The 14190-nt window shown below is 47.1% G+C and overlaps 1 protein-coding gene across 3 annotated transcripts in view; it reads right to left on the bottom strand.

The window, feature by feature from the left end:
* Positions 1-254: 254 nt before the first annotated feature.
* LOC8040686 (protein shifted) overlaps positions 255-14190 on the bottom strand; it is a 42799-nt gene continuing 28863 nt past the window's right edge. Inside the window, exons 6-10 of one of the 3 annotated variants that reach the window (XM_029986369.4) lie at positions 13715-13810; positions 12836-12931; positions 7574-7705; positions 5808-5889; positions 255-1382 (exon numbers count right to left, since the gene is read on the bottom strand). In XM_029986369.4, the coding sequence (XP_029842229.1) occupies positions 1373-1382; positions 5808-5889; positions 7574-7705; positions 12836-12931; positions 13715-13810 (416 nt within the window). In that variant the 3' untranslated portion in view covers positions 255-1372. Of the gene's footprint in view, positions 1383-5792; positions 5890-7573; positions 7706-12835; positions 12932-13714; positions 13811-14190 lie in introns of all 3 variants that reach the window. The other 2 variants (XM_029986368.3, XM_029986367.4) reach the window with 2 other exon arrangements.

Genomic DNA, 14190 nt, shown 5'->3' with positions numbered 1-14190 from the left:
CTGGTCAGTGGTTTTTTTATGTTTTCTCGTGTTCAATTATATCCCCAGGGAAAACAAACGTGATATTCAGATTCACGGGATAAAAATACTGTAAAATTAACCTTTAACTCATTTTTTTTCAAGAACCTCTTCAGCTTCCCTTTAATGTGGGCTGGGGCAGTGCTTGCGACCGGTGGCGTCCGACCTTACGAGGTTGCACCAAGTCGGGTCCAACTGTTGCCAATGGTTTACGCGCGTCTCGTGGACACGTTGAGGACTAGGGAGGCATTTTTTATTCATTGCTCATAACGATGACCTCTCGGTGTCCTCGGATGTCGAGCGAGAACTGGCGCAAGTTTTATTGCCCGCAGGGAAGATTGGCCAGTAGTGCCAACGACCTTCGGCGCTGGGCAAATGCGTGGCTCGTACACACACTATCGACACAAACGGGCCGCTGCTGTAAGAAAGTCGTCCGTTACACCAGGTGCGTTGGCCAAACACGATCGCCACTCCGATACAGCTTTCATCGTCGAAGCCGACTTAAAATTCTCCGTCGCCACCTGCACAAGTCCTTGGGGCGGCGCCAGCTGTGTTGAGAGGCATCAACGATGTCCATCCGGTCACACTGCCGTCAACAGCTTTGTCGGGCCTGGATTTGGCAAGCACTCCCGGAGTGCCACGGTGATGTGCCCAGAACACATCTCCGACCGGCGTGCTTAGCGTCCCATACCATTCGCGCATCAAAAGTGGCAACAGATTATCTTGCAGCAGCCGGTGTGTCACGCCATCGGATGTCCATATCCCAGCAGTTGATCAGAGGAACATGAACGTCGTCGTCGTCCTTGCGGTGTTCCAACTCCCACCAGATGTTAACCCGACGAAGCTTCTGTGAACGGTCCGCTCGAGAACTACCCATGGCAGAACTCGAGTTTGCTGCATCCACCTCCGCCGCTGTGCCGCCGGCAGGATAGCGGCAGGCGATGGTACAACACATGTGACGTCGCTGGTTAAAAATCGAAGGACCACAAACGAGGGCACGTTAAACACACCAGGCGGAGACGCGTTCCAGGCACCATAGCCGCATTCCCTGACATCTGGAGGCCCGGCGACTCATCTCCGAAGTTGTCGGAGGTACGAGCGCTCGTAGAAAGGACGCATCTCGCAGAGCCGTGGCAACATCGGCGGTGCTGGACGCGACCAGTGGCGGGCGGCTCCCCGGGGTGCCCTCGCTGCATGTCTCTATTGCACGCTCGTCTGGAAACCGCTCGCTCCGACGCTGGGCCCTCCATGGTGCTCGGTCGCCTGGCACGCTGCGGCCGGGGCTCTGGCGTCTCGGCCCGGCGTCTGTCGCAGCTGCCGTCAGACAAACTGCTTCCTCCGACGTGCCTTCCTCTTAGGTATGCCTGCGCAAGAAGGGGTTCACGTCTGGCGTAAACGAGTCTCGCCAATCGACGATGCAGTGGGCTATAGTCGGTTACAAGTCAAGAAGGTAGGAGAAGCTCCTCCCACAAGTGTGATGCGCCCGTTTCAAATCTCTCCGCAGTCGAAAGAAGAGTTCACTGGAAACACTCCTTGTTCCGCTTCAATGGATTCCCACTTGTCTCCGATCCCACTTTTTAAGAAAGCGACCTTTGTATTCATCGGAGAGGTAACCGAGCCCCTGAAAGCAGCCTTTGTATCCATCGGGGGGGAAGCTAATCCCCGAAAGTCGTATTTGTTTCCGTCGGTGGGGGGAACTCTAATCCCCCTCTCGTGGCTTCCACAATGCTAAGTCAAAGTCGAAAGATAAAGCAAATATGTACAGAAAGGCAAGACCCTCCTCGTGCGTTGGCCGCGACGTCACGGAAACGGTGGGACGCTATTGGATGCGGAGGTGGCGGAGGGATATCTGATTCCCTTTGAGGGGCATTTGCCGCTACCTTCTTAATCTGTAACTGACTATAGAAGGGTAGGCTTGGTAATGGCTCGCTTATCTCAGCGGTTGAGAGCGGTTCCGCGTATCGTGCCTCGTGTGTCATTTCCACCGTGGTGCCGTCTGCAAGTTGGTAGCGGCATATTTAATGTCAATAGCGTGAGGGACAGCCACGGACACAAAAATGAGACTAGCGCCGTGCCCTTGTCTGTCCCTCATACTATTTATATTTATTCGTGCTTGACCAGCTAGCCCGTCGTAATATTTTCGCATATTAATAGTAACCATGCCACAACAGTAAAGACCGGGTTAATTTTTCTCTGGCAATGGACATTGGAATGAAACTGAACAGGCAAGAAATATAAACAAAAGTATAAAAGGTCGTGATCATTGACAGCTGAACAATACCTCTATTGAATGCTTAATCCACCCATTTTTGTTACCAGCTTTTCTTCTAGCCCTATGTGCATTATGGTGCTGCTTCCCAGACGCAGCTTACGCTCCACACTGTAGGCTCGAGTCTTGGGACCACTCCCACTGGTGTGATCGTTGCACTGCCCCTTCTAGCCCATTATATCGACGAGGAAAAACGGCGTCGGAAGCTCTTTGCTCCTCGGATTTTGTTTAACCCTCGAAAAAGACGGCTTCATGTGGTGGGGCGAAATTCAGTCACCAAAGGCAAGTCCTTCTGAAAATGTTACTTAATAAGACAACAAAAACTCGCTTCATACACCGAGTCTACAGATAATGTAATTCTAAAAAAATGATTCATTTTGTGGTGATGAGTACAAAAGCCAGATTCATGTTCCAAAATTCGGTATTGATCAAAGGTCTTAAGCTGACGGCTTAAGAAACTTGGAGTGTGGCGAGTCCCAAGCCCATTGCTTCGCAGCCAGTGAGATTTGCGTTAAAATAAGAATTAATCGTGAAGCAAGAAGCGTGAACATAATGACCCATGTGCCCCGCATTTCATAAGTTGTGGGTTACTATAGGGAATGTTTTCATCTACACAGATTTGCACCTCAAGAACCGTGGTGAAAACAAATTGGCTCCATGTAACTTCCCTGATTATCTGATGAAATTAACATGCTTTTTGTACGAGGGGTGGTAGAATAGTTTTGCCTCCTAGGCTGTAACTTTCTTCTTAAGTGGTGGAATTGAAAGATGTTAAAGATGTTGCATTCGAATGAAAGTTTGGAATCTCCTCTTTCCCAGGAGCACACAACTTTTCAATACAGTCCCTGCCGGTGGTGATGCACTTTCGATACCGGTACACTAGTCTCCATGTGCCGTCGTAGGCGATTGAGGGTGGCTGTTGACGAGACCAACGCACCGCTGGAGGAACTGCAGTTCCCAGATGCTTTGCCTCGTTATCTTGCAGCCCAGACCTCGCGGCTACAGACTTTTAGTTGTTTTCCGAAGTAAAGGAACGTTTGAAGGGAACATGTCTTGCTTCTGACGGCGAGGTTACCAATACAGTGCACTGTCGGTGTCGTCAGCAGCCGCCCTCGAACTGTATGCAAAGAACAGTGCACCGAGAGCAGAAGTCCATCGCCGCCGGGGGGGGCTATAAAAAAGTTACAGCCTAGAAACAAAACTTAATATTCACCCCTCGTGTTTAACATCGGTTACTCTAAATGACTTAATTTTCACGAATCGGTCCGAAGTTTACCTTTTTTAATTATTCGCGAGTTCTAATTTTCACGAATCGAAAATTATAACCTGCGGTGACCGTAAATTGAGGTGAGCATGAATTTTGGCCTATCGCATAATTTTCTTTCAGATATTTTAAATACTTACGTTCTTAATAGAACATATGTAATGATATCGCGATAACTTTTGTGCGCATGTTTTCTCGTTGTTCGAGTGTTGCTCAAGGAAACATAGCCTCTCCATGTAACTTGCGAAGTGTCAACATTTTTCTCGAATTGTTGGTAGGACCTATTCTTTGCAAATCGCAGCAATATGCGAAGTTCGCAAAAATTATTCCTTGCAAAAATTTTGTTGTTTACAGGAAAAGACCTTTGAACTCTCGTATTTTCTTAGTCATCTACATAATCGAATGTGCACGGCTCAGTGCTAGCGCTGATTCCTCTGCCTCACCCTCGCACACATTCGGTATGCCGATGGTGAAAATAGCCAAATCGGGCTTTAAAGTGAACAGCAGAAGTTGTGCACATTATGATGTAATGCAATTAGGTAGTAGACATATCAGACTACACTTTACAGAGGCAAGAACGCATGGTGAAATGCGTCGAAAATCACAAATACAATGTATCCGCCAAGCTGCGGAGGGGAGAGCAGAGCAACAAGTTGAAGCAATCTAATGGCGGCCGCGTCACGCGATTCCAAGATGGCAGTGCCCATACGATGGGATGAAAAGGTCTATAGTTTCTGGAATGTCAGCCTTTCGTATGGCAGCTGCACACTATCTGTGACAAAACCTACATAAGCACCACCGTCTGTTAATTGACTAATGCTATCGTAATCATTAATTGGCTAAATCTGCTGTAATAGCACGATACTCACAAAAAGATACAATTTTGGGTTGAACGAAAATACTGCACTCATTATTGAAAAACAAATACTGGCACATTTTATGCACACCAACAAATTACATTCCCAATAAGTACCAAAAAAAAGTATGCCGTATTCGGTAAAAAAAAGGAAACGGCAAGCCGGCAAAGAACCGGACCTGCCCTTTGTGCATTTGGACCTTGTACGATTCCAATACCATCTACCATTCACATGTCACGAAGCCGTACGAACAGATCACCGGTGAATCGATGCAAGCTCGGTCTGCCTGGAGTTGCTGTATGTTGCCAGAGTATAGCATTCAACAGCATCCGCTGTTACTGTTCAATTCTGGCTTTGATTGGCAATTTTGGTGCCGAAACATACACAGTGGAAGGGGTTTGAGGGCTGCCCACCCCGTCTCCCAAGCGCCAAGTTAAGACGCGCCCAGGTCGGGTTGCGATACCTGAAATCACCTGTGAGACACGGTTGTATAAAAACAATATTAATTCTGCTGCAAAAACTTGCAAATTCACATTTTATGAAAACATCATGCTCCTTCCATTCTTTACTAATCTCCAATCAAATTTTCTACATAAAGAGCTTTTTACATTTGTTTTTACGCAAAAACATGCTTTCTAAAAGCTGATGGTGGCCACAGTAAAGAAAAAAGATTGGGCCGCCATCTTGGTGCCTTGAGCCTGGGAGCTTTGGTACTCTGGGAACATTCAGTGACTCTAGGCCTGCCAAGAGTGCACAACTTCCATCCCCTCTAGGCAGTAGCACTGGGTATGGTGCCTGGCATGCTTCTCCGACTGGTGTGTTTAGCACACTGTTCCGCCCGTGCATCGAAAGTGGTCCCTGAGTGGGAACCAATGACGTCACAAAAGCTTGAGGGTCACGCCGTCGGGTGTCGCAGTCCTGGAGGTTGGGCGTAGAAGTTCTGGAAACAAAGCTAGAGGGATTGCGAGTGTTGCCGTCGTCGCAGCGTCCCAACTCCCATCTGCCCGAGATACCTTGAACTGCCAAGCTGAAGAGTGACCTGCAGCAGGGCAGGCGTCTGCCGCATCTACCGCCGCTTCTGTGACCCTGCCACGGTCTCGGTCGGCAACAACGTGGCACGCTGTTGCCGAGGTTATGAGGTTATCGGGCAGAAATCGAAGGAGCACTTTCTTGAACGGGCAAACACACCCATCGGAGACATATTCCAGGTACCATACTATGGGTTTCTCGAGTTTGTGCACGGGGTTGGTGCCACTTTCTCGTTGAGCCACCAAATTGTGGGTGGCACCCTCCACCTCGGGTGGCTCCGAGGCAAGGCTCGGCGGCACACCGCTGAGGTCAAGTTGTGGTAGGGCTGAGGGAGCAGCACGGGGGAGGCCGGTACCTACGTCTGGCGCACCTCCGTCCGTAAAAGCCCTCGTCGCACAGGCACCGGTTGCTGCGCACGCAGACTCCGTGAACGCAGCGCCGCTGGCAGTGGTCTGAAATGCAGAGACGGACAGCACTTATAGGCTCTTGCACAAGCCTTAAGGGGTTTGAGCACTGCAGGAACAATGGAAGGGTGTTCGACAGGGTCCCCCCCTTCGATGCATCAAAACCCGTTCTCCCTGCTCATTTAGCCACACGATTGCCAGGACTAATCACGGACCATGGCGCTGTAGATGTGCGGTTGATGCCCAAAGGGGCTTTCACAGATCAACTTATTTTGAGAACATAAGCTGCGGTAGCTTTTTTGGGTTGAATTTGTTCTAAACCTGCCATCCTTTCCATCCCTCCGACAATGCTCCCTCCTTCGTGAATTTGGGAACTTCAACAAATGGCCAACATCTTGCTATAATCCGTTTCACTTTATGATGGACCACGGCGGATGCTCCGAGCCATTCCAGCCAGTCCAGTGCTGGGAACATATCACGTGACTCTGCACCTGATAAATCAAAGGACCTCTCCCAAAGGCCATGTGACACTTGCGCGGCATCGCGCTGGCTACGATGGCTCGTAACATCCTCTGTGTTTCATTGTAAGGTGAAACGGAGTGCAGCTACTGCTCTGGACATCCATATACCCAAGTCATATGACTGACACTGTTTGACATGGGACAGATGTGGAGCAGTCGCTGTCTGTTTTTTGCCCACTTGCCGCCTGCCATTCTCACCTTTTGTACCATGCCAGTTACATTGCATGAGAAAAATTTCACATCCTTCTACTAAAAGAAAAAATTTGATCACATGAGTTGGGCAAGACATAGCATATCATGGCAAGCAAAGCAATTACAACCTTATTTATTTGAAAATTATCGTAATTTCCAGACACTCGAACAACTCCAATACTCCAAACAGAAAAAGTGTGCTGTGAATCAAAACGGATAGCAAACACTAGGCATGTGCAAATAGTGGATTTTAAGTTTGAAGCGAATTCAAAGCGGATAGTGGTTTTGGTCGAGAATCGACCATCGGATAGTAGTCCGATGGTCGATTCTCGAACCTTTCACTACAGCGCACCATGCCTAAACAAAAATTCAGCTGAACTCATGAAGGTTGTTTCCACCCTTCTATTTGTCCACTTCTAAGCTCAGTTAATTTTGATATTACCATATTTACGAACTGTGCCATGTAGATGTCAAATTTGTCGCAGCTGTCCCAATCAAAGGATTTATAAATCTGCTTGCTATATGCTAACTTTTTCTTTATATTGCAACTTGAAAAAGAAATGAAGAAAAGCGCGAATGATGAATGCGGGTTCTCAAGACATTGCTGCATATTGCGGCCGGTTAGTCCCATTGAGTGTGCTTCTCACAGCATCTTTGCAATACGAGGAAGCAATACCCGCGGAGTCTGCGAGCTCTGCGGGTGCTTCCCCGCAGTGCGTGGACTAAGCCCACTGCAATCAACACTTCGAAAAGTGAAAATCGCAATTCATCTCGAAGCGAATGTCGAATAGCGTATTATTCGAAACTGCTATTCGAATATTCGCACAGCATACATCATTCACAATATATTCACATTTTCAAATATTCGCACACTAGCCCAGGTGATTCTCATGGGTCAGCCTTTAAGCCAGATGAGCTTTGCAGCGTAGCACCGCATTTGCTGAACGAAGCCGGGCACATGGTCTCGGACATGAAGCCAAAACAATGAGGGCCTCCCTGAGTAAAGTGAGGAGACTTGCCTTTGTGCACCGTGGCGGCAGCACTGCTGTCGATGCGATGCGCACACTGAGGCCCCACAAAGCTGCGTGTGCACCGGCACTGGTTGACCCCCACACAGCGCCCGCCGTTGAGGCACGGGATGGAGCACTTGCCTTGAAAAGTGAGAGCACTTGTTTCACCACCGATAATACAGGCTGGTGAGTGGGTCAGTTTAAAAAGATACTATTCTCAGGTATCTTGACGCCACTCGAGGCACCCCGTTGCTAATGGTACGGCGCTCACAGAATGGCTTGACAAGATAATGGTTGGCTATGTTTAAAAATAAACAATATGAGTGGCACCACGAATTGAAAAGGAATTTTACAAAAAGCATGCAGTATGTACACAACATTATTACAGAAAATGTGTGCAATATGTCGGAGTGGCTGTTGTGTGAATATTGCTCTGGACAAACCCTTCTGAAGTCAATTCCACCAGCAATTTGGTAATGTATGAAGTGATATGGGGGTGCATTGATAATAGCTTGAATTGAATATACTTCCATGTCACTGGTATTGCTTGCAGTGCAAAGGCAGAGCAGATGGCATCCTTTGCACAATGAATGCTAGGGATGACAGGGAGCAGTCAGTTCCAACCACTATTTACCCACAGGCCACCCAAGTGCAACTTTTACCATCAATGCTACCAAGTTCTACAAGTAAAAAAAAGATTGGTTCTTGTTGTTTAAAAATGCCTATGACTCCTGCTCTTTCTTGCTAATTTTTATAACTCGTTAAGTGTGTCTTGAAATGATGTCTCCAAGTGAATTGATTTGTACCGGTAACAATGGGCTTTTTTCTTTCATAATTAGTGTAACAGGTACAGTAATGTCTCGTTAATATAGACACCCAGTATTATGGATGAAATTTTCGGGGGATCAATCTTCCGCCATGGTAGTTCTGCTGCGTTAATAGGGAAACCCGCAGTTCCAACTATGGACAGCTATTTTGGGGATAAATTGGACAAATACAGGCACCCATTTTTGTTTCACGTAAAATGAGTGATTATCGCTTGTAGTTTATTGTTTCTTGAGATCATGTATGACCTACAACTTGGAACAAAGAAGACTGAACCCTAAAGTAGCTAGGACCCCTCACTGTAGACCTCGTCACTGTTTGGAGAATGGGAGAGTCTAGACCCACAAGGTTAATTCCTTCTAGATAAACCTACAATGGGGATGGAGGAAATCTTGTCCTTGAAGTGGTTCACAGCGAGCGCCCCCTTGGTCATAAGCCTGTCAGTGACATAAAAGGCAAGGCCGGATGCTTTTCTGGTCGCTTGGAAGGCAGAGTACACAATGTCAGGGGAGAAGCGGAAGCGGTCAGGGACCTTGGCAAATGCCAAAATGTAAACAAACAAAGCTCTCTGCTCACCTGGAAAAAAAAAATCAGTAGAGCAGAAAAGAAGCAAAAACCCATCTCAAAGAACACTGTGCTGACGGGTGGTTCCCGTTTCGACCCATTCCCAAAACAACCTTCCCGTTTGTACCTTCCCGTTTCGACCCGTCTCAAAACGACCTTCCCGTTTCATCCTTTCCCGTTTCGACCCGTCTCAAAACGACCTTCCCGTTTCATCCTTTCCCGTTTCGCCCTTTCCCAAAACAACCTTCTCGCTTCGGCCATCGTTCGGTTAGTTTGCATTGCTCGTTAACAGTTGATTAGGTTCAAGTGTTCAATGTCTGTCCTCCTTGCTGACCTCCACCTCTCCCTCTGCCGAAACAACCTCAGAGACATGGCACCGTAGGATAAGCGCTGTGTCAGGGAGGGCTCACCCGAACTTTTACAACTTCATCGACCTGTAAACGGGATGATCCTTGAGAAGGATATCGCTGCAGCAGCTTGCAAATGGTGGTGCCGTGCTGGCCAGGTGAACGCCGCGAACTATCATATTGGAGTGCCGCCTTTCTGATGGCGCGATTTTCCTTCTCAACTTCCTCAACCAAGGCGACTGCATTTTGTGGTTTATGATTTTTGGCTGTGTACACGACGGTTCTGTGTTTGAACTTGTAAAAAGATGAAGTCGCAATCATATGCCCGTCAGCCTGTCTGATTTATCACTTTTAAAAAGTATTTCGTTCACTATAAGGAAGTTTTAGAATAACGTACGTAAGCGCTTTGGGTAACCTAAAAGTAGCGTCGCAATATAAAAACTTAGGCAACGCTAATTTTTGCTTACTCAAAGTGCTTGCCTGCGTTACTCTAAAACTTCATTAGGTGCTTTCGTAGACCGCGTTTCCCCTTTCGCTAAGCCCTCCGCAACGAAGAAGCCGCTACTGCACCTGCGCGCTGATGGCCTTGACTGTAGAGTTCTGGGTATCGTAGCGGGTTGCGAAGGAGCGTCGTGTGACTTCGAAAACGATCTACGAAAGCTCCCTGTTATTGTACAGAGCGCGAAACCGTTAGCGCGAACAAGTGATTGTTGGTTTTAGCTGTTTGTCCACCAAAAAAAAATCAGAAGACTGCCATCAATATTACTAGTGTGTTTGAAAGTGCTCATTTGGGCCACTAACCTAAGCGGTAAAATGTGATACCTTCTAATACCACTTTGAAGTGAAATTCGAAAAATCGTCAAGATCGTGTTCATGGTAACGTTGTCGCGCAGTGTACATAGTCCATTTCGTAATTACACATTTTGGGGACCATCTTGAAAGAAATAGTTTAAGTGGTTCAAGTAGAAATATATTTCATTGAAGCTTGTCTGAAAGTATTGCATATTTTAATAATACGTTTACAAGCAAAATATTTCTCAACATAACTGAATTGCTCGCCTGCACATTTGTATTAATTGCATTAACATGATTTCGGGACATATTCTTAAGCAGAAAAACTGCGCAAACCAGGATTAGAAGGATGGACACTTTTTGCGAAGAGGTTGAGATGCACGGGGTTTTATACCAATTAACGGGTTCAAACGGGACGAATTAAAACATAAAATATGTCTTGGCTACGGCGGGTTCAAATATGAAGGGCGTTTCGGGAACGGGTTGAAACGGGACAGGTTCAAACGGGAAGGTTGTTCCGGGAATGGGTCGAAACGGGACGGGTTCAAACGGGAAGGTCGTTTCGGGAATGGGTCGAAACGGGACGGGTTCAAACGAGAATGGGTTGTTTCGGGCTACACCCGTGCTGACAATAGTAGCGTATTTTCCGGGCTATAGTCCGCGGACTATACATGTTTAAAAGTTGAAATTTCTGGTTGTGCGGACTATCTACGCGTGCGAACTATACAGGAATTATGTTTTTCAAGATTGTTTATTATGACGAGACGTGACGAATTTTGTGCACGAAAGTGTATGTTAATGATGATTTATACACATTATAGGCTTTATTGTGAGCTAAAAAGCAGACATTTGTAAACGTGTGCCGTCTATGAGAAGATTTTCGTGTCGACTAAGCACCAGGTGCGGACTATGCACCGGGTGCGAGCTATGCACCGGGTGCGGGCCATCTAAGCAAAATCTTTTATTTTTGACCCCAAATTTCCCCCTGCGGACTACACACCGGGTGCAGACTATAGTCCGGAAAATACGGTAGTTGATGAAGAAGGCAGGAGACCAACCGTAACTCGCTGTGCAGCTCTCCGCGGCTTGGAAACAGCTGTCGCTTACTTTGAACAAGAAGGACGGAGAAAGCGCAATTCAAGTAGCGGATGTGTGGCGCTTTCTGGACACAAAAGTGGGCTAGAAAGTTAGTAAAAACCACACTTTGTCCTTTTTTTAGCTGACTAAACTATGCACCTCTTGTTGTTGCTAGGCTTGTTAATGTTTGTTTTGACCCCGATTCGTTACTATGGACGACTCATACTATGGACGATTTGTTTGGGGAATGGAGGCGTCCATATTAATGAGACATGACTACCAGCTTTGTTCTAAAGAATAAACTCTGAATCAGGCTCACATTTCACTTCCTTCTAAGAGCTATTCTGTCTCTCGAATAAATAAAATCATACCCCTTATCAAAAAATTTTCAGCCTTTCCACTCTGGTGAAGAAGGAAGACCAGCGAATCTGTACTATGGCGGGAACGAAGTAACGGCCGGCTGCAAGTTGACAAGCCGGAGTGGAAAGGCTGGAAAGGTTGCTGCCATGTATGCGACGACGGCAACCAGACAACCGGCAAGCTGGTTGTCTGGCTGCCGCCTTAGCTCATAGATGGCGGTAGCTGTCCAGAGTTCTGTGTCGAGATTTGTTTGCTGGCGGACACGATAGTCGGGAAACTAGCCCTTAACAGCTCCGCTGTAAAAAAAAACAAAAAAAATATCTCGCGATGAATTATCTTTTTATGGCGCGCAAAAGATAAGGCTCAGAAGTGGCTCAACAATAGATTTCCCCGCAGATGTAAGCCACCCTGCACGTTTGCCATCACTAGTCAGTCCCAGTGCTGGCAAACAAGGTGCTTTCCTTGCAGAAACAAGGCTGCAGGATCAGCTTTACAGTAGCAATTCCCTCATGGAACTTGAGCTCGGTCCTATTCTTAAGTTGTCTATTCAAGTTCATCATGACTGCGTACGACCAGCTCAGTTGGTTCGAGATTGCTTTTTATGAGAGTGAGAATAGCTGAATGAAACAACTTAAGAAATGATTGATCAAAGTAAAAGTAGCACTCTGGAAGCGTAACCATGCCAGAAGGTTCATCAGTCTGATCACTAATGAACTTCCACACGGTTCTTTTGCACTTATCTGCCCCTTGGCTTAGAAAGTAGGACTTAAGGGGGTCCAGTTTTTAACGAGTCTGTCCAGAGCCAAAAGCAAGCTGAGCCGACGAACAGGAATATGGCTCAGTACATGGCTGTACTCTTGGTCACATAACTCGAAAAATGCCCTCAACTCCTTGACTGTTTTAGCGCTACAAGAAAACTCCTTGTAGACCTTCAGCACAAGCATTTCCACATCAAAAGCCAATAATTTCACTGCGTGCTTAGCAGCGTTGTGCGCAACCTGACAGCTGCAGTTGGCCTTCAGCAGTGAACGAATTGCCGCTCACCAACTGGCGGAACAAGCACACGACCCTGCTTGTCCCATCTTGGGTCTGCTACCCTTCTAGGGTAAGTGAAAGTTTGGTGGATTTCTTGACATTGCAGGGGATTGAGACGGGTGAAGCTTGTAGGTAGAGCCTTTTTACTTGTATAAAATTGAATTCTTTAAACAGCACCGACTGTAGTTTTTGCGAGCTGAAGACATTGTTTGCATTGCTTTGTGTTGTGCCTGTGTGCAGAATGCACGCAGATGCCTGGAAAGCGTCTTACTGTACTCGCAGCGTGGCCCGTAGTAGCCCCGCCGGCAAGAGCAGGTGTCCTTCTGCACGCACTTTCCACCGTTGAGGCACTTCTCGGCGCAGATGCCTGCAGGAAGGCATTTGTCAGGGGACAGACAGTAGCAACAATATAGTTCACACAGTCTGCAAACCAGTTTGTAGTGCTACCTCAATGCATGGGGTCATGCGCTCAAACTGCCAAATAAATTCAAAGCCCCTGCTGATGGAAAGTGCAGGCAGCCACCTATATTTTGTCACTCCTGGAAAAGCGGGAAGTGTGATGACCCTCTCAAATACCCGGTCTCTTGTTGGCTATCATATCGCCTTGTTTTCTGCGTATTGATGTAATCGGTATCTAAAGGTTATTTTCCAGAGAGGACAATATGCCACCCAGCTGCCTATCAGAAATAGTATCAAACTGTCGTTTTTGTCACCAAAGGGTGAACTACTTGCGAGCGAGACCGAACTGGCACGAGGCGCAGCAGGACTGCTCCACTGTTGCAGAACAAAGAGCACGTCAACCATGGACAGTGCCGAATAGAGATGGTGACAATGGCTGTATGACCACATCTTGCGAGCAGACGATGCGGGAGAGCTTGGAGCTGGCCGTTTCTACACCGGTCAGGGGCCAGTGCCACAATCTCGGTCAGAAACAATGTGCAACGTGTGGAAAAGGGGAGAATGAGCACACAAGAATCTTTAAGGAGCAGCCCCACAGAACTTCACTGCCTTTATGCTTGGAGCAGGGCAGGGTACTTGGTGTCTGGCACCGATGGCCTCTTTTTGCATGAATTGAAGGATGTCATGACATGGGAATGGTTGGGCTGCGCCCAAATAGGTGGATGTGAGGAAGGGAAACCAGAGAACTCACCTCCTTCACAGTGTGGCCCCTGGTAGCCGACCGCACAGTCGCAGATGCCAGGTGAGACGCACGTGCCGCCGTTCATGCACTGCGGGTAGCAAAGCGCTGTGCGGGGAGGCTGAGATCAGAACACTGGTCAGAGCCCAAGTACCGTATTTTCTGATGCATAAGACACACTTTTCTTTCCAAAATTTTCGGCGCTGCGTCTTATACAACGGTGCATTTTAACATGTATATTTTTTTTCTTTTTAAAAAACTCTGAAGGAACTCCTGTTGATGCTGATTAGTCTTTTTTTTAACTATTATGACAGCTCAATGCAAATATGTCATAAATGCAAGTCAACCTCCCAAAACGAAAATTCCATAAAAAAGAAAAAGTCAAGAAAACAAAAAGAAAAAAGAAAACATGTTGGTTTGCGACGTTTTCGAGTAATAAAATGTTTCTCCTGCAAATATGCGGGATGTTCCTTAATGCGTAATTGTGC

Source organism: Ixodes scapularis, unplaced genomic scaffold, assembly GCF_016920785.2.
Source record: "Ixodes scapularis isolate PalLabHiFi unplaced genomic scaffold, ASM1692078v2 PGA_scaffold8__174_contigs__length_109621045, whole genome shotgun sequence".
Taxonomy (NCBI): Eukaryota; Metazoa; Arthropoda; class Arachnida; order Ixodida; family Ixodidae; genus Ixodes; species Ixodes scapularis.
Note: the sequence above shows the minus strand (reverse complement) of the source record. Positions and strands in the feature narration are given on the sequence as shown.